The following is a 27449-nucleotide window of genomic DNA, read 5'->3' as shown; positions in this document are numbered from 1 at the left end:
CCCTCTGCTGTTATTTTTTTCTGTAAAATGGAAATAAGCTTTTAAAATCCTGCCTTCTGCCTTTCTGAATCTGTTGGTGTGCTGGTGACTGAGCTTTTGCCCTCGGATCCCTGGTCTTCTAGGTGTTCCAAGGAGTTGAACCAGTGGGAAGCCCTGACAGAGTATGGCCAGTCTAAAGGGCACATAAACCCCTACCTCGTCCTGGAGTGTGCCTGGCGCGTGTCCAACTGGACTGCCATGAAGGAGGCATTGGTGCAGGTGAGGAGTCCCTCCCACCTCCCTTGGGGTATCCCTGTAGCTTCCTGGGTTCCTTTTACTGAAGCGGTGGGTGTGTCTTTGGAGATTTTACTTAGTGACAAGCTGGATATTTTGGCAGTTGAAAGATGGCTCTTGAGAAGAAAGAGTTCTTTTTGAGTATCTCTCACACCTTTCCTGGACTTAAGTAATGTTACTTTTTTACAGAATGTGTAAAATTGAAGAATAGAAATAGACACAAACTATTAACTGGAGCATGGAAATAGAACCTAAGTCTTGACTTCTGGGTTGGGATCTGAGAGATTGCTCATCTGATGCAGGGAGCTTGTATTACTCTGAAAAATAACCAATATCAGTCATTTATATGGGTAAAAATACAGTCTTCCCTCAGTATCCAAGACCAGTGGTCACCAAAATCCACGGATGTCCAAGTCTCTGATATAAAATGGTGTAGTATTTGCATATAACTTGTGTATACCTAATGACAAGAAAAATGTTTGTACATATTCAGTACAGACACAATCTTTTAAAAAATATTTTCTATTGACCGGATGCAGTGGCTCTACCTCTAATCCCAGCACTTTGGGAGGCCGAGGCGAGAGGTTGCCTAAGCCTGGGGGTTTGAGACCAACCCGGGCATCTTGGGGAGAACTCGGCTCTACAATAAATCAAAATAAATAAATAAATAAGCCAGTTATGGTAGCGCGTGCCTGTAGTTCCAGCTACTTGGAAGGCTGAGGCAGAAGGATCACCTAAGCCAACAGTTTGAGGCTACAGTGGGTATGAGTGTGCCACTGCACTCCAGCTTGGGCAATAGAGTGAGACTCCAACTCAAAAAAGGTGGGGGGTTTTTTTCTATCCACAGTTGGTTGAGTCCACAGATACAGAGGGCTGACTGTATTTATTTTGTTGTCAGAATGCATTTATAGTTAATGTCTTTATTCTGATACAGCATTCTAGTGAATAAGTATTTATAGCTCACTTTAATGTTCCTTCTTTCTCCTTTCCCAAGTTTCACCTAGCTAGATATATGCAGTGCCATGCATTTCTTCTTTCATAAGTTTTTAATTATTTACAAAAATTGTAAAGTACTTTTTACTGCTTAGAAAAAAGCGCAACTATATTTTAAAAACACTCTGGGTACTCTGTAGTAAATTAATTTTAAATGGTCTTGATAGTTAAAAAGGATTCAACACATTTATTTTGTCTTTGTTTCTGTGCATTGCAGTTATGGTCTGCTTGCATATATTTTTTGGTTTTATTTAATAGATGGGGTGATTTTTTTCAGTGGGGGAGAAGATAGAGGAGGTGCGTTTGTTCTTAGTGTTACTGAGGGTAGTGTTGTGTTTGGCAAAACTATCATGAATACTGTTTATTCCAGACAGTGTGAGACTGGTATCATTTTAGAGGATGATGTTGAAAACAGATGTATTCATAAGGTTGCCTTCCTAAATTTCATACTAGACTATTGAGAGTTAAGAGGGCCATGAATGAATGTGCTTTTGAAAAAGCAAACTGTCCACAAACAAGCCACCACCAGGCCAGGCTCACACCTATTAGTAATCCCAGCACTTTGGAAGGCCGAAGTGGCAGGATTGCTTTTGGCCAGAAATTTGAGGCTGGTCTGGGCAATATAGTGAGACCTCATCTCTCCAAAAAACAAAAACTTAGCCAGGAATGGTGGCACATGCCTGTGGTCCCAGCTACTTGGGAAGCTGAAGTGGAAGGATTATCTGAGCCCAGAAAGTCAAGATTGTACCACTGTCCTCCAGCCTAGGCAATAGAATGAAACCCTGACTCTAAATAAATAAATAAAACACAAAAAACAAGCTACAGTGTTACATATATGCTGGGTAGCATTATTATTACATGTAGGTCACGAACGGATACCACTGGCACCAGATATGTGTAATTTTTATTGTTACTTTCCAAAGGTACCTAGTGAGAAATGTTATTGAACTTGTTATAGTAGATCCTATAAACTTCCTACTTGTTAAAGTAGATCCTATAAACTTCCTATAGCAGAAATATCCTTTCATCTTTTTTACTCACAAAGAGATTATATTTGAAATCTGTCTTTTTTTTTTGACTCGGAGTCTCACTCTTTCTGTTGCTCAGGCTGGAGTGCAATGGCATGCTGATGGCTGCTGCAGCCTTGACCTGCTGGGCTCAGGCTTTCCTTCTGCCTCAGCTTTCCAAGTAGCTGGAACTACAGGCACACGCTACCATGCCCAGCTAGTTTTTTGATTTATTATAGAGACGAGGTCTCACCAAGTTGCCCAGGCTGATCTTGAACCCCTGGGCTTAAGACAGTCCTCTTACCTCGGCCTCCCAAAGTGTTAGGATTATAGGTTTGAGCCACTGTGCCCGGCCTGAAAATTGTCATTTTTTAATCATTTATAATTTTAAATGCTTGGTAAGAGACTGACAAAATGCAATGAGTTTTTGTGCTTTCTTCAGAAGGTAGGGACTTTGCAGGACAGAAGTGTAGCATGTTCCCCTTTATCCCATGAGGAACTGCGGCTGGTCCAGGCTTATCCACTGGATACTGGAACTAACATGGGAAGTAGAAAATCTGGGGAATGTTTTATAGTAGATGACAAATTGTGACTTTTTAATAACAGCTAGTAAAATTTATGAGTGTACTCTCATATTATTGTAAGCCTGAATCAGTGCCTGAACAAGTTTGATTAACTTCTCAGGATAACAATATGAATTGAGAACAATTCAAAATTGTACCAATATGTGTCATATTGGAAATTAATATATATTTAACAGCTTAAAAATATGCTGGCTGACTTTCTAGCAGAGTTGTAATTATTCATCTCATCTGTCATGATAGTGTTGATAGTTTTTGTCTTTTGGAACTACTAATGACCTTAAAGGAGCTTGTGCTTTGCTTTCATAGCTCGAGAGACAGAATAGCTTTCATTGCTAAGATTCAGAAAAGGATAGTATCCAGAAAAGTTTGTTTAAATGGATGATTTCCCTAAAGGAAATAAATGTCTATTGATAATAGCTTCATTTGTGTTTGTTGCTTTGCATAATTGGCTATAAAGATGTGATCTTTTTCCTTTTTGGCCCTTCGTACTGAGGGGAAGAATGCCGTCATTTCTGTCTAACTTCTTTGACTACTAGGTGGAAGTAAGTTGTCCTAAAGAGATGGCTTGGAAGGTCAACATGTACCGAGGATACCTGGCCATCTGCCACCCAGAGGAACAGCAGCTCAGCTTCATTGAACGCCTGGTGGAAATGGCCAGCAGCCTGGCCATCCGAGAGTGGCGGCGGCTGCCCCACGTGGTGTCCCATGTACATACACCACTCCTGCAGGTGAGTACAGTGCCCTTACCTGAGCACAGGCCCATGCCTTGTGCCCAGAGCACCTCAAACCCAGGCTTAGGCCCATAGACTGAGCTGAAAACTCAGGGAGGACCCCTTCCCCTTGTCTTGTCCTTTCCAACTTTAATTGGTCACTCGGAGATGAAGGTCAGAATCAAAACGTCAAGAAAAAAATGTTACTTCACATTTTTGGAATTTCTGGGGTATTAGTGGGTCCTGGTGATTGAAGACATCCTCACAAGTGATTTTGATGGTTTTTCATATTTGGTTTAGAGTTTTTTTTTTAGTGCCCAGTATACCACCATCAGTGTGATGCTGCTGTTCCATCCAAAATGGTCTCAACCTCTGAGACTCCTCGGACTGCTGGTGGAATAGCCAGTGCCTTGATTTCTTCCTATGTCTTCTTCACTATTTCACACTGTTCAGTTGCTCAAATCTAAAGACATCCTTTCCCCACAGCCCCTTGCACATGCTGCTTTTCTCCTGAAAACACACTTCCTAATCCTCCCAGCCCCTGTGCATGTGAACATACACACACACGCATGCGCGTGCGCTTACTCAGGCACAGGCATACATAGGGCTATACCAGTTTTTATTCCCCATTTTTTTCCTGGTGTCTGGCACAGAACAATTACCAATTTTATCGGACAAAGTGAAACTGCAGGCTAATGTGACAGAATGGTCAGACTTCTGTTTCTTTTGAAAGTAGTTTGACACTAAACCTATATATTGATTTTTATCATAGTGTAACTGCTTATCTATACCCTTAGATTTTCCTGTCTTCTTTGTAGTAGACCAGAAGTTCATTGCATTAATTCCTTTTTTTTTTTTTTGTTTTGATACCTTTGCTTTGTATAGATATAGCTATTACCTTTTTCTTTTTCTGAAAATGTTCACTAAAGTAATACTTAGTTTGCAATTATATAACATTTCTAGTCTAAAACTTTTTTTGCTTTGTTTTGTTTTGTTTTGAGTTGAAGTCTCACTCTTTGTCACCCAGGCTGGAGTGCAGTGGCACATTCACAGCCTCCGCAGCCTGGACCTGCTGGGCTCAGGCGATCCTTCCAAGTAGCTGGAACTACAGGCACGTGCCACCATGCTTTGCTAATTTTTTTGACTTATTGTAGAGACAGGGTCTCACCATGTTGCCCAGGCTGGTCTCGAACCCTTGGGCTCAGGCAATCGTCTTGCCTTGGCCTCCCAAAGTGCTGAGATTACAGGTGTGAGCCACCATACCCAGCCTAAAATTTATAAAGAGTGGTCTTTTCCCTTGAATAGTACAAAGTTAGGTTACCTATTTTTATAGCTATTATAAAAAGTTATTGTTGCATGAAAACAGAAGATATATATGTTGTTATATATATGAGCGATTAGGTCTGTCAGTGCAAGGAAATATTAATTGTGAATAACACAATGTGAATAAATAAGAAATTATTACTCAGTTATATATTTAAAGCAGAGTATAAAATGCAGACCTAATCCTGAATGAGGTATTTTAGAGGTAAAATTAAAGGCAGTTTTATTTCTTTTTAGCTGTTTTGTTAATACTTGTAAATATTTACAGATTTATTTTGGTTATGGAGCAGTCTTTTTTTTTTTCTTTTCTTTTTTCTTTTTTTGAGTTGGGAGTCTCACTCTATTGCTCAGGCCGGGATGCAGTTGCCTGAACAATGATGATCATGGCTCACGGCAGCCTCAACTTCCTGGACTCAGGCAATCCTTCCAACTCGGCCTCCTGAGTAGCTGGTATCACAGGTGTTCGCCCCATACCGGGCTTTTTTTTTTTTTGTAGAGACAAGTTCTTGCTATGTTGCCCAGGCTGGTCTCGAACTCTGGAGTTAGTTCAAGGAATCTACCTGTCGCGGAATTGACAAATAATGGTGTATATTACATATCTGTGGGATACAATGTGATGTGTTGATACATGTTTACATTATAGAATGATTAAATCAAGGAGGAAGCTAGTTAGTCCCTCATCTCACATGCTTTATCTTTTTTTGTGAAAACATTTAAAATCTACTCTTTTAGCAATTTTGAAGTATACATTATCATTTATTATAGTCACTGTTCTGTGTACTATAATACTATAGTGTATTATAGTGTGTAGAATACTACAGTATTCTACTACACTGTTCTGTGTAGTAGAGTACTAAGGCTTATTCTTCCTGTCTAACTGAAATTTTATTTTATTATTACTATTTTTACCAAGTTCCCAAGAGCTAGAAAGTAACTGAAATTTTCTACCTTTTAGTCAGCTTCTTCCCTTTCCCCATCCATCCTCCTCCTCAACTTCTGGTAACCTCCATTCTGCTGTCTACTTTTATGAGTTTGACTTTTTTAGGTTTCACATTTAAGTGAGGTTATTTGATATTTATGTGCCTCCTTGGAAGACTGATGTTTATGACATTTATGTGCCTGGCTTTTTTCACTTAGTATAAGGTTCAGCAGCTGCCAGGGTTTTCTTCACATGCCACATTTTCTTTGTCTGTTCATCCAGTGATAGAATCCTAGGTTGCCACCATATCCTGGCTATCGTAATAGTGCTGTGATGATCATGGGAATGCAGCTGTCTCTTCAGCATGCTAGTTTCAGTTCCTTTGGATATACATCCAGAAGTAAGATTGGTGGACTAGATGATAATTCTGTTTCCAACTTTCTGAGGAACCTGCATGCTGTGTTCCGTGACGTGTTAATTTACGGTCCCATCAACAGGAAGCCGTGGACAAGGGCTCCGTTTTCTCTCCATCCTTGCCAGCACCTGTTGCCATTCATCTTTCGAGCCTTTCCACAGGTACAAGACAAGATCTCACTGTGGCTTTAGTCTGCATGTCCCTGATGATTAGCGGCGATGGCTTTTGTAGACATCTCTTGGCAGTTTAAATGTCTTCTTTTGAGAACGCTGTTTAGGTCCTAGCGACTTGTATGTCTTCTTCTGAGAAATGTCTGTTTAGGTCCTTTGGTCACTACTCTTCTGTAGATTTATAGAGAGAACTTGAGACAAGGAAAGTGAAGAGAATGAATTAGAAAAGCACTAATTTAAAAAAAATAAAGCCAAGCAAGTTCCTTTAGTGCAGACTTATAAATATTAAAATAATTACTAATTTCTCAAAAATTCTTACAGTATTTTATTGTTTTTAAATAAATATTTTGAATTATGGCTTGTACTGCCTATCTCTACCACCAAAAGAAATAAAATAAATCACAGAAGGCAAATACCCTGGTGCTTTTGCATAGTAATAGTCCATCTTACTGATTTGTGGGCCCCAAAGTTTTGATAGAATTTCCAGATGATCAGTCTCCCACTGGCATACTTAAAACACATGTATTAGACCTGGATCAACCACTGACCTAGGGAAAACACTGAGTCTGAATCCTGTTGTGGAGAGAGCAACTTTCAGGGAGAACTTCTGGAATGGTAGAGTAAGGACCTCTTAAATTCTCTCCCATCATAAGAGCAACAAGGACATTGGGGAAATTGTCAAAATCAACTTTCCAGAACTCTGGAAATTAATCAAAGACTTACAACAATCCAAGGAGCATTTTTTTTCTTTTTCTTTTTTTAATTATAAAGATATGGGGTACAATTCAGGGTTAGTTGTACAAACGTTGATTGTGTAGGTACCCTTGATGAGGTATGCACGTCCCTCCCCTAGCAGTTTCCCTCAACTGCCAATCCCACCCCCTCTCCCTTGATAGTTTCCCACTACTGCCAATCCCTTTCTTACCGTATTATAATTGTTCAAGGTCCACTTATGAGTGAGAACATGTGGTACTCTGTTCTTTGTTTCTGTGATAGATCACTGAGTATGATCAACTCTAAATCCATCCAAGTTGCTGCAGAGTCCATATGTTTGTCCTTCTTTATGGCTGCATAATATTCCTTTGTGTGTATGTATCACATTTTTTTTATCCAGTCCAGCTTCGATGGACAACATGGTTGGTTCCATGTTTTTGCTATTGTGAATAGAGCTGCAACAAACATACGTGTGCAGGTATCTTTTTTGTAGAATGATTTGAGTTCCTCTGGATATATTCCCAATAGGGGAATTGCTGGGCCATACAGAAGGTTAATTTCTAGTTCTTTTAGAAATCGCCACATTATTTCCCAGAGAGGTTGCACTAGTTTGCATTCCCACCAGCGGTGTAGAAGCGTTCCTTTTTCTCCACATCCTTGCTAGCATTTGGGCTTTTTTTGTTTTTGTTTTTTGAGTTGGAGTCTCACTCTGTCGCCCAGACTGGAGTGCAGTGGCCTCTTCCAGCCACGATAGCCTCGACCTGCTGGGCTCCGGCGATCCTTCCGCCTCAGCCTTCCGAGTAGCCGGAATTGCAGGCGCGCGCTACCACGCCTGGCTAATTTTTTGATTTATTGTAGAGATGAGGTCTTGCCTGCCCAGGCGGGTCTCGAACCCGTGGGCTCAGGCAATCCACTCACCTCAGCCTCCCAAAGGCGCGGGATTACAGGCTGAGCCACCAAGCCTGGCTTGTTGTTGTTTTTTTATTAGTGATAACCATTCTTACTGGGGCTAGGTGATTACTCAGTGTGGTTTTGACTTGCATTTCTCTGATGATGAGTAAGGCTGAGCACTTTTTCATGTATCTGTTGACTGCCTGTACATCTTCTTTTGAGAAGTGTCTATTCATATCTTTTGCCCACTTTTTAATGGGGCTGTTTGTTTTTTTCCTTTCGGTGTGTTTGAGTTCTCTGTAGATCCTAGATGTCAGGCCTTTGTCAGATATACAGTTGGCAAATATTGTTTCCCATTCTGTGGGCTGTCTCCCTGCTCTCTTGATGGTTTCTTTTGCTTTGCAGAAGCTCATTAGTTTGATGAGATCCCACTTGTCTATTTTATTTCTTAAGGTATGGGCATTTAGGGATCTGAACAGGAATTGGTTGCCAGTTCCAATTTCTATAAGGGTGTCTCCTACATTTTCTAAGATTCTTATGGTTTGAGGTTTTGCATTTAGGTCTTTGATCCATTTGGAGTTAATTTTTGTGTATGATGATAGGTAGGGATCCTGTTTCAATCTTCTGCATATGATCAGCCAGTTTTCCCAGCTCCATTTACTGAGTAGGTTCTCCTCTCCCCAGTGGTTGTTATTGGAGGATTTGTCAAAGATGAGTTGGTTGAGAAATTGAGACTTTGCTTCTGGAATCTCTATCCTGTTCCATTGGTCTATATACTTGTCCAAGGAGCATTTTTTAAAGAAAAACATCTGTATCTCAGAACAGCAAGCTTTGTACCATTTTAATTATCCTACTCCATTCCTCCCTCCCCCTCTGTAATAGCTGTGAAAACCAGCAGCCAGGAGCCACTAGTTTTAGAGAACAAGACAGATTTAGAGACCTCAAAAAGTTCCGGTCCCAGAGAATTGGCATTATTTGACCAGCCCTGTAGCTCCCTAGAAAATCCCTGTTTGTAGGGTTTGTTTCTATTTTTCCTGACTCACTCAGTGAGGAAAGCCTTTTCAAGGGCATTTGTCAAAAACATTCAGCAGCAATTTAACATTACAACTGTCTGATGCACAATAGCAGTTGGGGCACAAAAGATACTAGCCAAGGAAAGGAAAGACTTGAGAAAGAGAAGATTTAAAACCTCCATAGGTTGTGCGTGTATTTTGTTTGTTTGTTTTATGAATTGGAGTCTCACTCGGTCCAGGCTGGAGTGCAGTGGCACTTTCATGGCCACCCCAGTATCAGCCTGCTGGGCTTCGGTGATCCTTTCACCTCAGGCTTCCAATTAGCCGTAACTACAGGCATGTGCTCCACACCCAGCTAATTTTTGATTTATTGTAGAGACGAGGTCTTGCCAAGTTGCCTGGGCTGCTCTCAAACCCACAGGCTCAGGCAATCCATTTGCCTTGGCCTACCAAAGTGCTGGGATTACAGGCTGAGCCACTGAGCCTGGCTGTATAGGGGGTTTTAAAAAGCTCTTCCAGGCTAAGTGTGCTTGCTTACACCTGTAATTTCAGCACTTTGGGAGGCTGAAGCTATAGGATCACTTGAGGCCAACCTGGGCAGCATAGCAAGACCTATTTACCCTTAAAAAATTTTTTGTTTAAAAAGCTCTATCATATTCCAAAATCTTGAAGGCCACGTACATCCTGTGTACATGTCCAGGAAAGACCTGCAGAGATCCTAAGTGTTCCCCTCTGGCTCACTTACCTGTGCATAGCAGGAAGTGAAGACTAATGCAGAGTTGAAAACTGCTTGGGTGAGTGTTGAGGGCATACAAAGCCCCTTGGCAAAGCTGCAAGATTTATTTGTTCAGTCGTTTCAGGATATTTTTGTTTAATCATTAGTTGACCACTAAGCCAACTGAGCAGACTTCACTGGTTGCATTCTGTAAATAATACAGGCTTTATGTAACTAATTCAGGAAAGTCTATACAAATAACAACAAAAAAAAAACCTTGGAGGGGAGAGATCTTATTTCCAGAGTTGGTACATTGTGACAGTCAAAGTGTCCAGTTTTCAACACATAATTACAAGGCATGAAAAGAAACAGGAGAATATGGCCCATATTCAAGAATGAAAGTCAATAGAAACTGTCCTTGTGGAAGTCCAGATATTGGACTTGATAGATATAAACTTTAATAAGTCAATGATTGTAAATATGTTCAAGGAAGCCATATCTAAAGAACTATGTGAGAATGATGCCTTCCCAAATAAAGAATGTCAATTAAAAAAAGAGAAAAAAAATTTTTTTTTTTTTTGTTTTGAGTTGGAGTCTCACTCGTCGCCCAGACTGGAGTGCAGCGGCCGCTCCCGGCCACCGCAGCCTCGCCTGCTGGGCTCCGGTGATCCTTCCGCCTCAGCCTTCCGAGTAGCTGGAATTACAGGTCTGCACTACCACACCCGGCTGATTTTTTGATTTATTGTAGAGATGAGGTCTCGCTGCCCAGGCGGGTCTCGAACCTGTGGGCTCAGGCAATTCACTCACCTCAGCCTCCCAAAGGTGCGGGATTACAGGCTGAGCCACCAAGCCCGGCTAAATTTTTGTTTTTTTAAATGCAAAGTCTCACTCTGTCACCCATGCTGGAGTGCAGTAGCACACTCACGGTTACTGCAACCTTGACCTGCGGGGCTCAGGCAATCCTTCTGCTTCAACATTCCTAGTAGCTGGAACTACAGGTGCACACCACCATCCCCAGCTAATTTTTTTATTTATTGTGTAGACAAGGTGTCGCCAAGTTGCCCAGACTGGTCTCAAACCCCTGGTCTCAGGAAGTCTTACCTCCGCCTCCCAAAGTGCTGGAATTACAGGCATGAGCCACTGTGCCTGACCTAGAAATGTTTTTTAAAAAGAAGCAAAAACACTTTAGAGTTTTTAAAAGTTCAGTGACTGAAAAAAAATTTCTAGAGGGCTCAACAGCAGATTTAAGCAGGTAGAAGAGCCAGTATCTTTGAAGATCAGTTGACTAATTTCCAGACTAAGGAAAAAAGAAGAAAAAACTATAAAGAAAAACAAATAGAGCCTCAGACACCTGTAGGACAACATCAGGTGTACCTACATACTCATAAAGGGAATTCTAGTAGGGGTGGAATGAGAAAAGGGCAGAAAGAATATTTGAAGAAATAATGACCCCAAATTGTTCAAATTGATGTAATTAAGAAACCAATTTTATTTACAATAGGGTCACAAGGAATAAAATACTTAGGAATACATTTAATTTTTGTACTTTATTTATTTATTATTTTTTTTGAGTTGGATTCTCACTCTGTCGCCCAGACTGGAGTGCATTGGCCACTCCCGGCCACCGCAGCCTCGACCCACTGGGCTCCGGCGATCCTTCCGCCTCAGCCTTCCGAGTAGCTGGAAGTACAGGCACGCGCTACCACGCCCAGCTCATTTTGATTTATTGTAGAGATGAGGTCTCACCAAGTTGCCCAGGCGAGTCTCGAACCCGAGACCTCAGGCAATCCACTCACCTCAGCCTCCCAAAGGCGCGGGATTACAGGCTGAGCTACCGAGCCTGGCTTAATTTTTGTACTTTAAAAGATATCATCAAGAAAGTGAAAAGTAAAAAGCCCTCAAGAAGTTAAAAAGCTTACAGAATGGGAGAACACATTTGTAAATCCTATTGAATAAGGGACTTTTATCCAGAGTATATAAATCTTAGAAATCAATAATGACAACCCAATTGTAAAATGGGCAAAGATCTGAATAGATATTTCTTCAAAGAAGATGTACTAATGGCCCATAAGCACATACTGAACATCAGGGAAATGCAAATCTAAGCCATAATGTGATATCACTTCACACCTTCTAGGATGGCTGGAATAAAATGCACAGACAGTATTGGTGAGGATGTGGAGAAATTGGAACCCTTACATTACCGATAGGACTGTAAAGTATTGTGGTCTCTTTACAAACAGTCTGGCAGTTCCTCAAAATGTTAAGCCTAGAGTTCCCATATGCAGTTCTATTTCCAGGTACATAGCTAAGAGAAAAATGAAGGCATGATCGCACAGACCCTTGTACAGGAGTGTTCATAGCAGCAGCATTCATAATAGCTAAAAAGTAGAAACCATGCAAATGTTGTCAGTGGATGAACAGATAAACAAAATATAGTGCATCCATATAGTCATTCATAAAAGAAATGAAGAGCTAATAGCTGTTACAGCGTGGGTGAACCTTGAAAACATGCTAAATGAAGAAGCCAGACACAGAGGCCATGTATTGTATGATTCCGTTTTTACGATATATCCTGAATAGGCAGATTTATAGACAGAGTAGATTTGTGGTTATTGAGCTGGGAGAGGGGGGTTTGAGAGTGTCTGCTAATGGGAGTGAGGCCTCTTTGGGGAGTAGTGGAAATATTCTGTAATTAGTAGTGGTAATGGCTATACAACTCTGGAAATATACTAAAAACTACCAAATTGTTTACTTTCAGGAATGAATTATATAAGTAAATCTGTTGTAAAACAAGTGTCCCATTGTCCTGTTTTCAGTAAACTTTTGGTGCGAGGTGGTGGCAGGATTAAGAAAAGTTTTCAGAAGTCTGAATTTAATGAACTAAATTTGAAAAATAGTTGGAAAGCATGAATTCTTCTAGGCAATTTTTAAGAATTAAGATCAAACAAGATAACAATACTGAACTGGGTACTATGTTTGGGAGATTACGATACATTTTAAAACAATAGATTCTTCTAGAGAGCATCTAACCTGAGGGAGAGGATGTAATCATAAGAAGCAAACTTTAAAACGAGGGAGACTATGATTCAGAGCTATACCAGTAGGACAGAAAATAAATAAGGATTGGGAGAAGGAGACATCCCTGTGGGCCAGAGAAGGCCACGGATAGAATTTGGCTCAGCTTTGGATTGTGGCCAGCACCTTCCAGGTAAGGAAATGGCATCAGAAATCTGGAGCCAGCAACATATCTGGAGTTTAAGAGTGGCAAACCAGCCAGGCTCGGTGGCTCAGCCTGTAATCCCGCGCCTTTGGGAGGCTGAGGTGAGTGGATTGCCTGAGCCCGCGGGTTCAAGACCCACCTGGGCAGGCAAGACCTCATCTCTACAATAAATCAAAAAATGAGCCGGGCGTGGTAGCACGCGCCTGTAGTTCCAGCTACGTGGAAGGCTGTGGCGGAAGGATCGCTGGACCCGGGAGTGGCCACTGCATTCCAGTCTGGGCGACAGAGTGAGACTCCAACAAAAAAAAAAAAAAAAAAAAGAGTGGCAAACCAGACAGACCCAGAAGGGAAGTGATTCAAAATGTATTTATGAGCCTAAAGAGATCATCAGAACCATGTGTTAAGATGTTTGATGTGGCTGTGGAGTTTGAGATGCACATTAGAATAAGATAGGCCTGGGGCAGGGAGACTTGGGCTCTTTGTCCTTGGGTATTGCTAGAAGTAGAGCTGGACGTGGTAAGTGGTAAAGGGGATGGAAAAGAGAAGAAGAATTTGAGGACTGTCCATTGGCAAGACTTAGCACCTGTACCATTGTTCTTTCAGTCTCCTATCATGCCATAGCCACAAACTGAGATTTTAAAATTGGGGCGATTATAAGGTGAGTGGTGTTGAGAGATGAGAAAGCTAGAGAAAAGCTAGGCAGACAGGCTGGGTCCCTGGTAACAAAGTAGCAAACTTCTTGTAAGCCTTGCATCTATACACAAGCTCCCTCCTAGCCTCACAGTCTTAGCTGGGATTGGAATACTAACCAAAATGACTGGAGTTGGAATACTAACCAATCTACTAACTGCTAAGTGCCTGTCAGTCAGCTCACTATTAGGCCCCTACTTCCAGCCAACTGGTTCTTAGTGCTGACCAATCAGCATAGCTAGTGGTAGCCAGTTAGCTGGGTCCTAGGGCTATATAAGCACCAGGTTTCAGCTCCAAATTGGCATCCCTCTTGGGTCTCCTCCTACTGTGGGAGATTTTCTGTTCTCTCGAAAAATCCTGCTTTCCCACTTTCCGGCCATCCGTGACCCTCATTCCTCCTGGGTGCAAGACAAGATCCCAGGTCTGAAGAGCTGTGCATCCCGGAGGCTGGCTTGCCAGCCAACAGAATGACTGAACCAGGAGAACAAACTGCCAACAGAAGGCCAGACTTGAAGCTGAGACACTTCTGGAGGGTAGCTTGTCAGCGCACCGATTCAGCTTGCCAGGCCCATTAGAGTCAACACTCCTGTGGCTGGACTTGCCAGCCCATTAGAGCTGACACTCTTTCGGGTCAGGCTTGCCAATCTATGCAACTGACTCTCTCGGAGCCCAGGGTGAGCAGAGAAAAATCAGTGTTTGAGGTGAAGAATAGGTTAAATGTGGAATCTAAAATATCTGTATAAATGAGAGTGCTTCCTTTGGTAATTGCTTCAGAGCTCTGTGATAATCAGATTCCTGATGGACTCTGGTGTGTTTTTCTCATTTAACCTTGACTGTGATGTTTACTTACTGTAGAATCTCTTATACTGGTCCCATTAGGCAGCTCAGCAAATCATTGAACTTCAGGAGGCTGCTCAGATCAATGCAGGCTTACAACCAACCAACCTAGGAAGGAACAACAGCCTACACGACATGAAGACAGTGGTGAAGACCTGGAGGAACCGGCTGCCCATCGTGTCCGACGATTTGTCCCACTGGAGCAGCATCTTCATGTGGAGGCAGCATCATTACCAGGGTAAACCGACCTGGTCCAGCATGCATTCATCATGTAATTTTCCAGACGCCCCACTGTTCTAGTTTCGTGTCTGTTTTGTTTTGTTTTTTTCTTTTCCCGTGTTTTCTATTTTGGGGTGGATATGACAGGTTGGGATGGTAATGGCAAGGGGAAAGATGAAAGTGGTAAAGAATGGGAAGTTGTTTCTTTCCTATCTGCTACATTTTAAAAATTAGGACAGAATTGCTGCTAGGCAGTCTGTGGCATCAGGGCACAGGCACTGGGATTTGTACTCTGAGCTGTGGTGCTCTTTACTTTGAAGTTTCCACCCCAAGAAGAGCTGTACTTAGGTGGCTCTGCATAGCCTTTTCTGGTTTTCCTGGTCTCTTACTCATCTAAACCTGCCAGCCACCCCAGTGTCTAGAACAGCCTTTGTGATTGCATGATTTAGTTAGCCAAGATGGTAATGCTCTACTCAAGAGTTAGTGACTTTTATAATTTACTTGTGACATAAAGAGACAAGGGAAAATAACGTGGGTTTATCACAGAGCTTCTTGTTTTCATAAGCCATGTGTGTTTGTTTTTCATTTTTTACCTAAGCCTTAATATGGAGCACTTGGAAAAGTGTTCATTGTGGACTGACAGTTCATTTCTTTGCCCTTTAGCTATTGTAACTGCATACGAAAATAGTTCTCAGCATGATCCAAGTTCAAATAATGCTATGCTTGGGGTTCATGCATCAGCGTCAGCAATCATCCAATATGGAAAAATTGCCCGAAAACAAGGACTAGTCAATGTAGCTCTGGATATATTAAGTCGTATTCATACGATTCCAACTGTTCCTATCGTGGATTGCTTCCAGAAGATTCGACAGCAAGTTAAATGCTACCTCCAGCTGGCAGGAGTCATGGGGAAAAATGAGTGCATGCAGGTAGGATGCCAACAGGACACCATCCCTACCCCACAACAGGGGTCAGTAAAGAATGAGGATGTCCATGTGTATACTCCTGGTTCAAATGTTAAAGAAGGAGGATTATAAACTTTCTACAGGGCCAGGCACAGAGGCTCCCAGCAGTTTGAGAAGCCAAGGCAGAAGGATCACTTGAAGCCAGGAGTTCAAGACCAGCCTGGGCAACATAGCAAGACCCTGTCTCTACAAAATAAATAAAGTAGTCAGGTGTGGTGGTGTGCACCTGTAGTCCCATTTACTTGGGAGGCTGAGGCAGATGGATGGCTTGAGCCCAGTAGTTTGAGCTATGGTGAGCCTCGATCACACCATTACACTTCAACTTGGGTGACAGAGGGAGACCTAGTCTCTAAAAAAATAATAATAATAATAATTTTTAAAAATGTTTTAAAAAACGTTTTAAAGAAATTTCTACGAACATAGCGTTAGAAATGGGAAATAATCCTTCCAAAATGTGAAAGGGAGAGGAAAGTATTTGAATTACATTTTATGGACAATATTCTGTCATATACTTAGTTAATGTATGGAAGGGAAGAAGAAAACTACAAAATTGTGAGGGTAAGGGCATCACCCTCACCCTCACAATTAGAGGAATGTTAATAAAAACAATGAAACTGACTAGACCTATAAAGCTTTAGAGAAAATAATACCCTTACATATCTGGAATTAAGTTTGGTATTTAGTGATTTAGTTTAATTACTGAATCCCAATCAACAAGTATTTATTGTAGACAAGTCTACTGTCAATTTAAAGTATACCTGTCAATGACCTATATTGGACTTACTGCCTAGGTAAATATTTTTATGAAGTTTTCATATTGTCTAGACATTTCAAGAACTTTTTTTCCACTCATTTTTTAAACAGGGCCTTGAAGTTATTGAATCTACAAACTTAAAATACTTCACAAAAGAGATGACAGCTGAATTTTATGCATTGAAGGGAATGTTCTTGGCTCAGATCAACAAGTATGTATGTTATATTGGGAGGACAATAGAAAAAACTCATCAGATTATTTAAATAGTTATTTATAACTTGAAGTTGATGTGAAGCCCAAACAAGAAATTGGTGTGATTCAGTGACAGTCCTTAGGTGTGATTTTTTTTTTTAGGGGGAGTATTGTATTTTAGCAAAAGTAACTTACAACAAATTGAAAAGGCTGTTTGATGTGTAGTGTTCAAAAAGGTTTTAAAAATGAGTTGCTTGATCACAGAACTGCTGATAACATGGATTCATTTTCCCATTTTCTCTGTCTGCCATTTTTGGAACAGAGCTGATTCCTTTTATGGAGATGATTCTCATTTTGCAGCAAGGGACAATAAACTGTGACCTTTGGACCAAATCCAGCCAGTGTCCCATTTTTGTAAATGAAGTCGAAATTGGGATATAGTCATACCCATAGACTTTGTCTGTGACTGCTTTTATTCTAAAACTGCAGAGTACTTGTGATGGAAATTGTTGGTTTGCAAAACCTAAACCATTGGCTGCCTGGCCCATTACAGAAAAAGGTTGCCAAACCCTGTTTTAGTGAAATTTAAAGTAGTAGGACAAATGGGTAGATTTAGAAGATGTTGCCTACTGTATGTGTAGACTCTAAAGCCCACTTTTCACCTTTTCAGTCTATAGAGGTTGTATTTTTTAGCTTATTTTTAAATAAGTAAATAATTTTCTCAAGATAAAAAGGTTTTATCTTTTTTTGGTAATGTTTTGAATTCAAATAACAAAACACCATTTGAAAGTGTACAATTCATTAGGTTTAAATATACTTACTAACCATCACCACTAGCTAATTCTAGAATATTTCCATCATCCCAAAAGGAAACCTGTGAATATATCTGTTAGCAGTCACTCTCTTTTTCTCCCCTTCCCTTTCTTCCTGACAACCACTAATCTACTTTCTGTCTCTATGGATTTGCCTGTTTTGAACATTCGCATAAATAGACTCATACAATATATGACCTTTTGAGACTAGTGTTTCACTTGGCAGGATGTTTTCAATGTTCATCCATGTTGTAGCATGTATGAGTGCCTGATTCCTTTTTATTGCTGAATAATATTTCATTGTATATCCATGTATTTTGTTTGTCCGTTCAACAGTTGATGGACATTTGGGTTGTCTCTACTCTTTACTATTACGAGTAAGGTTGCTGTGATTTTTTGTGAGCATATGTTTTTTGTTCCCTTGGGTGTATACCTAAAGGTGAAATTGCTGAGTTACATATGGTACTTCTCTGTTGCTCTGTTTATCTCTTCAAGAAATTGCCAAACCAGTTTGCCCAGTTGGCTATACCTTTTTACATTACCACTAGCAATGTTTGAGGTTTAAATTTCTCCAAATCATTGTCAGCACTTGTTATTTTCTTATTTATCTACTTATCACTAGCCATCCTGGTGAGTGTGAAGTTATGTCTCATTGTGGTTTTGATTTGAATTTTGTAATGGCTAATGATGTTGAGCATCTTTGCATGTTTTTCATTGTTAATTTGTAATTCTTTATATGTCTGGATAGAAATCTCTTTCAGGTAAGTGATTTGCAGGGTATTTTCTCACATTCTGTATGCTGTCCTTTCACTTTCTTGATAGTGTTTTTTAATGTACAAATATTTTCATTTTGATAAAGGCCAATTTTTATATTTTTTTCTATAGACTTAGCCCTTACCTTTAGGGGTTTGATCCATTTTGATTAATTTTTGTATATGGTGTAAGATAGGACCCAAATTCATTCTTTTACATGTGGATATCCTATTGCCTCAACATAATTTGTTGAAAAGTTGGTTCTTTCTCCACTGAATGGTCTTTGTACCCTTGTCAAAAAGTTGATTGCCTGGACAAGTATAACTTTGTTTCTGGACTCTCAGTTTTATCCCATTGATTTGCTATTTGGAGACCCTTATATTTCCATATAATTTTTTTTTTTTTTTGAGTCGGGGTCTCACTCTGTCACCCAGGCTGGAGTACAGTGGCACGATTATGGCTGACCACACAGCCTTGACCTAGACTCATGCAATCCTTCCACCTTGGCCTCCTGAGTAGCTGGGACTACAGGTGTGCACCACCATGCCCAGGCAATTTTTATTTTTATGTTTTTGTAGAGAGGAGGTTTTGCTGTGTTGCACAGGCTGGTATCAGACACGAGCCACTGTGCCTGGTCATCCACACAGATTGTAGGTCCTTTGTGTGTGTCTATTTCCACATATACACACAAAAGCAGTTGGGATTGTGGTAAAGATTGCTTGAATCTGTGGATCAGTTTTGGATGCCTTTTGCCATCTTCACATTAAATTTTCTGATTCATGGACAGAGGATGTCTGTCTATCATTCTATTAATTTACATGTTTTTTAGTTCTAGTGTACCGGTCTTACACTTTTTGTTAAACTTATTCCTAAATATTTTTATGTAAATGCAGCTGTTTTCTTCATTTCATTTTCAGATTGTTCATTGCTAGCATTTAGAAACACAACTGATTTTGTATATTGCTAAGTTTGTTTACTTAAAGGCACTAGTAACTTTTTTTGTGGATTCTTTAGGGATTTTTTTTGCGTGTACAGTCATGTCGTCTGCAAACAGAGATAGCTTTACATCTTTCCAATTAGAAGGTCTTTTATTTCATTTTCTTGCTCAGTTACCCTGGCTAGAACCTCGAGTACAGTGTTAAAGTGGCAAGATTCTTGTCTTTTTCTAGATCCTACAGAACAACTTTTAGTCTTTCACCACTGAGGAGGCTATTAGCTGTGTACCTTTTTATCAGGTTGAGGAAGTTCGCTTCTGTTCCAAGTTTGCTGAATGTTTTTTATCATGAAAGGATGTTAGATTTTGTCAAATAGCTTTTTCTTTATCAAGTGAGATGATTGTGTTTTTTTTGCTTCTGTTAACATGGTGTGGCACATTGATTAATTCTTCTTCTGTGTTGAATCACCCTTGTATTGCTGGGATACATCCCACTTGGTCATGGCATGTAATCCTTTTGATATCAGCTGCTGGAATTGGGTTGCTAGTTTTTGTTGTGGATGTTTACATCTATTTTCATGAAGGATATTGGTCTCTGGTTTTCTTGATTGGTCTTGTACATTGCTAGTGTGATAGTAAATCATGTGACTAATGTGGAAAACAATTTGATAGTTCCTCAGAAAAGTAAATGTAGAAATACCATATGTTTGAGCAATTTTACTCCTAGGTATATATCCAAAATTACTGAAACAAATAATTGTTCAAGAATGTTTGTAGCAATACTTTGCAATTGTCAAAATTTGGAAATACACATTAAACATCAATATGGTATATACGTACAATGGAATATTATTTACTTACCAAAGGGATTGAAGTGCTGATAACTTGCTCCAGCATGGATGAACCTCAAAAGCACTATGCTAAGTGAAAGAAACCAGATTCAAAAAATGTGTGCATTGATTCTGTATCTCCTCATAGATCTGAGGAAGCAAACAAAGCCTTCTCTGCAGCTGTGCAGATGCACGATGTGCTGGTAAAAGCTTGGGCCATGTGGGGGGACTACCTGGAGAACATCTTTGTGAAGGAGCGACAGCTGCACTTGGGAGTGTCTGCCATCACCTGCTACTTGCATGCGTGCCGCCATCAGAATGAGAGCAAATCTAGGAAATACTTAGCCAAGGTGAGTCAGAAAGAATTAACTTTGTCCAAAGACCATCTGGTAGCCTTCAAGTTTAGATTGAAACTTAGCTGCAGTTTACTACTACTGAGTGTAAGGCATGATTTCATGCCTTAACTCTTAGTCCTCAGCACTCTTCAGAGTGTCTTTCACAGTTCCATTTTAAAGCTGAGAAAACTGCGGCCTGGACATACTTAGGGTCCCAGGACTTCTAAATGGCAAAGCCTGGCCTGCATTTGAGTCTTAGGACTCAGAGTCTAGTGCTCTCTAGTGCTCACTATCAAAATATCAAACCCTAGTGCTCTGTAGCCCTCTCACTCTGCGAGATCTCACACTGGATAGACATTCCTATAGATTGAGAAGGAGATGTGGAATTAGAATCCTAGATACCCGTAAGATTTTAGTCCCTCATCTGCATGACTGCTATCCTCACAGTCACAGAGCTGTGTACCCTGGTGACCACCAGTGATCTCTGACCACATGGTGCCCCTAGGCAACCCTGGGCTCGGGGTTTGCCATTTGCTTGCTGAATGAAGGAGCACTTGAGATTGAGATTCCTTCTTCATATTGTCTCCTCTCTTCCCTCCCAAGAAGCAGATGAATAAATCCCAGAATTCTTGCAGTAAACTGAAGAATAAATTGCTAGTCTATTTTGTCCATTAATAGTTTGGATTTTATAGAATTTCAGTGCCAAAATTTGAAATGTACATCAGCACATAGTAGTTAAAACTGACAACAGACACACAAACCAGCTGTGCAAACACTACCTAAATATCTGATTCCAAAGTTGCTTTTTTGTAACTCTAATTGTTTCAGACATCCATGGACATCCGACTGCTAGCATGTGGCCTACTTGATACTAGGGTGATGAGCATCTGAGATTTTTAGCAAAAGTCCATTTTGTTTGGATGAGATCATGAACATGAATTAGCAGATTGGCAGACCCCAACCATCTGCCTGTTGCTTCCTTGTGGTCACTGGCCACTGCTATCCAGCAGATTAGATCAGTTGGTCATTTATTCAAGTGAAATCATGAGCAAAACTATATTCAAATTTTAGGTTTTATGTATCGTAAGATGTGTGTTAAGCTTAGCAATCACATTGGACCTCTTATAAACGTTTTTGTACATGGCTAATAAAGCTGCTTTGTATTTTTTTTAATGTTGGAGAGTAAGTTACTTGCTTGAGGGCCTCAGAATTGTCATTCAACTCTAGAATTTTTCCTTCTATCTCAGGTGCTGTGGCTTTTGAGTTTTGACGATGACAAAAATACTTTGGCAGATGCTGTCGACAAGTACTGCATTGGCGTGCCTCCCATCCAGTGGCTGGCCTGGATCCCACAGCTGCTCACCTGCCTGGTGGGATCAGAGGGAAAGCTGCTCTTGAACCTCATCAGCCAGGTGGGAACAGCAGGGGTTTTTGTTCACACACACAGAAAATAATGTCTTCATTCTGCAGTTTTTCCAGAAAGAAAATTTGAATGCTCAAAGTATTAAAAATAAGTCAAAGATACAGTAAGATTTAATCATTTAGATATTACTTAATACAAAGCATAATTAAAAGTTATTAAAGAATATATCAGGGTTGAGGTGAAATAACTAATGAAGTTCAGTGTTTAAAATGTAATTTTTTTTGCTTGAACTTTTCTCACTTGATACAACTAAAATCACCTTCTATAAAAATATAAGATTGCTGGTGGGTACTCTGAGAGTTACAGTGAAGTGTTTATCTGATTGGTATTTTGCATCTGATTTTCTGTCATGTGCTAGGAATTTTTTTAGCATTTCCCCTTAAGGCCTAACATGTATGGGTAATTGTGTCGCCCTTTAGACAGTTGAGCTGTATGTGTAAGAGACTGACAGCTCTCTCAGGAACTGGGGTGGGGCTGGGAAATTAGCCAGGCCAGGGCCCAGTGGAAAACTGTCACATGAGAATGGTTCCAGAATATCCTTCTTTTGTGAAAAGATAGAAGGACAGAGGGAGGACCAAAGCAGCAGAAATTTAGAAAGAGTTAGGCCTAGGATATAGTATGTGTTTGCTTTTATAGAGATGCAAAGAGATACGTAGCCTTTCATGACGTGCCCCAGCTGCAACTTTAGGATGCCCATCGGTTTACCCGTTCAGTTTGCTCTTTCCATGTGACATGTTATTTAAGTTGTGCCCTGAGTGATGTTCTTTTTTTCCTTGAGGGATTGAGTAGCTGCATCCCTGCATCCTGGTATTTTGCTTAGAGTTCATCTGTCAGAATATGGAGCCAATCTCTTTGGTATTGTCATTTGTGGAACGTCTTCATGCACATGAGCAGCCACCCTGTGTTTTGTGGCAGGGTTAGATAGTAAGCCTTTCTTCATTTTATGGGCATTTTTAAAGGATCCAACTAATATGATAATATCTACTCAACCACAGAATTCCAGTTTGGTAAAACTGGTCTTCCTTACTTTAAATAGGCATTTCTCCATCTCTTCCTTGCTGCGATTATGTAGAATAAAGTTATTTGATAACAATGGGACTCATTGTCAGTTAGAATTAGTTCACAATAAGCAGTGAATCATGCCTAATATAAAGATTAACTAGTACTTATATATATTTTTTCTTTCATTTGCCTCTGTAAGATCCAAAGATGTGTGTTTTGCCTTCTTCACATTTACTGAATAAAAGGAAAGTGGCTTCTCTGTCATTAACAGTTCCTGGGCAGAGTTGATGAGCTGCATATACTGATCTGTCTTGGGTCTTTTAAAGCTGAATCAGATATTAGATCAGTGGTCCAAATGCAAACCAGAAAGTTTCCAACTTGCCATCAGTTATTTTCTATGAATTGTCTTCATCCAGAAGCTCAGCAGGGAGCAATGCTGTTTATGACCTCATGTCTCTGAGCAGGTTGGACGTGTGTATCCCCAAGCAGTCTACTTTCCCATCCGGACCCTGTACCTGACCCTGAAAATAGAACAGCGGGAACGCTACAAGAGTGGTACGTCTCTGGCGGGGCTGGCTTGCCTGGTCATGAAGGGTTTATTCCATGGGGGCACCCTACACCCAGACCGCTGCAGACATCCCCTGCCCACAGCTCATTCCTAGCACATGGCCAGTCTTTACTCAGTGGGGAACACTTTGGGGCTGAAGCAGCAAGGCCTGATCTCCGAGTAAATTCTCTGGTTCTCCTTTGCTAGAATGTAATAGCAATTTGATCCAGAGGTAGAAAAAAATTTATGAAGTTTTTAGCTGTAGGAAATTATAAAGTTTACCTTGCCTCCTTTAATAATAAATGCTTCCCAGTAAGCAATCTAAATAAATATCAGTTGCTATGTGTATATGTTGTTTGGGTTATATGGAATATCTTACATCAGCTGTCAGAAGAATTAACATAGAACTCAATCTTATCAAATGCTTGTAAAAATTTACTCAAAATATAAGACTTAATCTATATTGAATAGCCCTAGTATGCAAAAAAATAACTTCCTTAATGGTTTTAATAAACTACTAGACATGGTATTTTAAACTCTTGGGACCATTTGCTTCAAGTTTTTAATGGCCAGAGTCTTCCTAAGGACCATGAGACTATGGTTGGTTAATGAGATTAGGTGGCTTGGAAGTTGCATAGCACATTTTAGCACTAACCTCCTGAGAGTCTAACTAGGTAGATTTGTGTTTTGGTCATTTGAAAATTAAGAATTTTTAGTTTTCTGGGTTTTTTTTTGAGTTGGAGTCTCACTCTGTCGCCCAGACTGGAGTGCAGTGGCCGCTTCCAGCCACCGCAGCCTCGCCTGCTGGGCTCCGGCGACCCTTCCGCTTCAGCCTTCCGAGTAGCCGGAATTACAGGCATGCGCTACCACGCCCAGCTGATTTTTTGATTTATGTAGAGATGAGATCTCGCTGCCCAGGTGGGTCTCGAACCCGCGGGCTCAGGGCAATCCACTCACCTCAGCCTCCCAAAGGCGCGGGATTACAGGCTGAGCCACCGAGCCCGGCCAAATTTTTAGTTTTAAGACACTAAGGATAGTGAACTAGATTCGGGGAAAAAATGGTCATTAAGTGTTCTGCAGTGTGTCTCATAGGGAAAATGAGTACATTTTTCAAAAATTGTTTTCCAGTTATTTTGGCTTTCCTGGACAAAAAGTGTAGATTTGCTTATTAACTGTAGATTCTCCAAGTGTATTTCACAGTACATTCCTTCCTATTAGCAAGGAACATATTGTGAAATATTTTTCCAAATATTTTATCTTTAAAATGGTCAAGCTTACAGAAAAGTTTTTAAAAAGTGTGCAGTGAAGCCTTGTATGCCCTCTCTGGATTCACCAGGTAGTGTATTCTCACATCTACCCTCTCTCGCAACAAGCACACTTGTTTATTTCTTTAACGAAATCGTTTGAGGCCAGACTGTAGGCAGCTGCACTTCCATCCCCGAGTCCCTCAGCACACCCATCCTGAGAACCAGGGCCTTCTCTCACAGTCCCTGGGGAAATGGTCTTGTGAGGATTCACACACCGGCAGGAACCAGCGTTCCTTTGGCCAGTGGGTCCTGTAGAGCACCAGCTCTGGCATCAGTCAGTTTTGCGCTGACATTGGCATTGTGTGTGTTGCTCTCAGATTCTGGACAGCAGCAGCCAAGTTCAGTGGGTAACCAGTCCCATTCTGCATCAGATCCAGGGCCCATAAGAGCAACAGCACCAATGTGGCGCTGCAGCCGAATCATGCACATGCAGCGAGAGCTCCACCCCACCCTTCTGTCTTCCCTGGAAGGCATCGTCGATCAGATGGTCTGGTTCAGAGAAAATTGGCACGAAGAGGTATTTGGTTATGATCTTGCAAATAATGGATACTTGTAGAGGGGACATGTTTTGGTGGCTTTTGTGGCTATGTTAACCACGGACCAGGCAAATACTTAATCTCTGCACACTGGTATAGCCTTAAATATTTGAAGTAGAAGACTAAAAAAGAAGAGGGTGAAATGGAGAAAGCCATTTCTTACTGTTAAAATGCTTACTTTACTCACTTTTGTGAGCTCAGTTACTTAAGTGCCACCGATGAGCAGGTGGGAGCAGGAATGGTGGCATAGGGAACACACGGTTGCAATTTCCAGAGATGAGAACTCTTCAGGGACCTTTCCAGCAGCCAGGCCACCTCCCTACTGATGTTTGCTTAAGCTGATGCCAGCTTGGTCACAGAACCAGCTTGTTATTGCTGTTGAGGTTTTGTGTGTGTGCACGGACACGCAGCAGGAATAGCAGAGCCATCTGAAAATAAGGCTTCTCTGTGGCTTGTCAACAGATGGCTGTGTGTGTGACCCAAAAGGTAGAATTTTCTGTTTTTGTCCTTTTTAATTCTCAGGACCCTTATTCCTTAGTTAAAAACACCAGCTCCCAGTGTCATGCACGCAGGCATCCATCTGTTCTGCATACATTGATTTTTATACACACTGTGTGCCAGTGCTGGGTGGATGAATGCAGAGATAACCCTGGTGGGGTGCTGTGCTTGGCACACTTTGGCTGGCTGGTTGCTTGAATGGAGAGCTCTGTTTGTCATTTGTCTTTGGCCTCTTTTCCGCTAGGTTCTCAGGCAACTCCAACAGGGCCTGGCAAAGTGTTACTCTGTTGCATTCGAGAAAAGCGGCGCAGTGTCAGATGCCAAAATCACCCCCCACACTCTCAATTTCGTGAAGAAGTTGGTGAGCACATTTGGGGTGGGCCTGGAGAACGTGTCCAACGTCTCGACCATGTTCTCTAGTGCAGCCTCTGAGTCTCTGGCCAGGCGAGCACAGGCCACTGCCCAGGACCCTGTCTTCCAGAAGCTGAAAGGCCAGTTCACAACAGGTGAGTGTCGCTTTTCTTTTTCTATACCTGGGAAAGTTCCACATGCTGGTTTTCCTAAGTCTTTAACAGCTAAGCTAATTGCATCTATTTTTTTTTTTCTAATCTCTGTTCTGGGTACACTGGTTATTCTATTTAAAACAGAACACAAAGCCTGGGAGCACACATCCTTCTCCCTGGCAAGGGGGCACAGTTTGGAGAAGAGCTGCCCAGCTCTGTGACGGGTTAGAAAATGTAGGGTGGTTTTTCAGGCACACTACTCTCTTGCCTTCTCAGGACCCCTCCTTCGCTTGGTTTTGGTGGGAAGGTGTGGGGTGAATAGTGGGATTTAAAGATGTGGGATTCACTGGGACAAGCAGAATACAAGGTTGTCTTGGATTCTGGGGTATCGTGATAGAGAGACTGTATTTTCAGTATGTGTCCCTGGTTTAGGTTAATGCAGTTTCCTAGAACCCAGTAGCTTGAATCCTGGCCTTGCCTTCTATTGTGCGATCTGAGGGAAAGGTGTCCAGTTTCTTCATGTGTCAAATAGGGATCCTCACCCACTAGTGTATGTGCCTGGCCCATGTGGGCACACATACCCCAACATTCCCAGCACACCCACCACTGCACACACAGGCTCAGCCCTGTCCCCTGCTGCCTGGAGCACACTGGTCCCCACCCCTCCTCCGCCTCCATCCTGCTGACCTGGCCGTGTCGATGTCTGGTCCCTGACATCACTTTAGCTGCCTGAGTAACTCTTACAGACTTTTACCTCCTAAGTGACTGTCTCCTGAAAACAAGATTTGTCTGGCGCAACTTCCCTGATAAAGGTAATGTTTTGGTTGAATTACTCCTTTTGTAACGGTCTTTAAGCATTCTTTCGTCACTGATAGTTCAACTATAGAATAAGTGGTTCATGTTTTTAGATATTTAAAGTATCTCCCAAGGATTCATTGTATCTATGTATGTAGAGTAGGTGGAAATAACATAAAATATTTATCCTCTTAATTGTAAAGGATACTTTGCACTTATAGCCATGACTGATTTTGAATTCATCTGAAATACAGCATGTGTCCTGATGTTATTTCAGACACTCTTGGGCTTCCATTTCTTGATGTACGGTTTGGACACTAAGGGTAATACTGCACTTGCCTTAGAGTTGAGGTTCCCCTGTGATGATCCCACACATGAGGGCATGCTCTTTGAAAAATAAAAAATAAGTCAGGTCCTTTCCTGTCTTTTATGCTGAAATGCTTTCATCATCATAGATTTCTTTGTGAAGTACATGTGATATGTGATCTGTCACCTTTCTCTGAAAAAACAAGAGTCTGAGATGAAAGTTTTATAGAAATTATATTTCACTTAAAAGAAGTGGTGTGG

General features: G+C 41.1%; 1 protein-coding gene across 3 annotated transcripts in view; it reads left to right on the top strand.

Moving 5' to 3' along the window:
* The window catches only part of TRRAP (transformation/transcription domain associated protein), a 147276-nt gene that overhangs the window by 101993 nt on the left and 17834 nt on the right, over positions 1-27449 (top strand). Inside the window, exons 55-64 of one of the 3 annotated variants that reach the window (XM_021706379.1) lie at positions 123-258; positions 3394-3585; positions 14520-14715; positions 15360-15625; positions 16526-16626; positions 20085-20286; positions 21519-21683; positions 23161-23251; positions 24922-25067; positions 25829-26090. In XM_021706379.1, the coding sequence (XP_021562054.1) occupies positions 123-258; positions 3394-3585; positions 14520-14715; positions 15360-15625; positions 16526-16626; positions 20085-20286; positions 21519-21683; positions 23161-23251; positions 24922-25067; positions 25829-26090 (1757 nt within the window). Of the gene's footprint in view, positions 1-122; positions 259-3393; positions 3586-14519; positions 14749-15359; positions 15626-16525; positions 16627-20084; positions 20287-21518; positions 21684-23160; positions 23252-24867; positions 25068-25828; positions 26091-27449 lie in introns of all 3 variants that reach the window. The other 2 variants (XM_021706378.1, XM_008072896.2) reach the window with 2 other exon arrangements.

Source organism: Carlito syrichta, unplaced genomic scaffold (assembly GCF_000164805.1).
Source record: "Carlito syrichta isolate Samal-C Ts95f unplaced genomic scaffold, Tarsius_syrichta-2.0.1 Scaffold315497, whole genome shotgun sequence".
NCBI lineage: Eukaryota > Metazoa > Chordata > Mammalia > Primates > Tarsiidae > Carlito > Carlito syrichta.
Note: the sequence above shows the minus strand (reverse complement) of the source record. Positions and strands in the feature narration are given on the sequence as shown.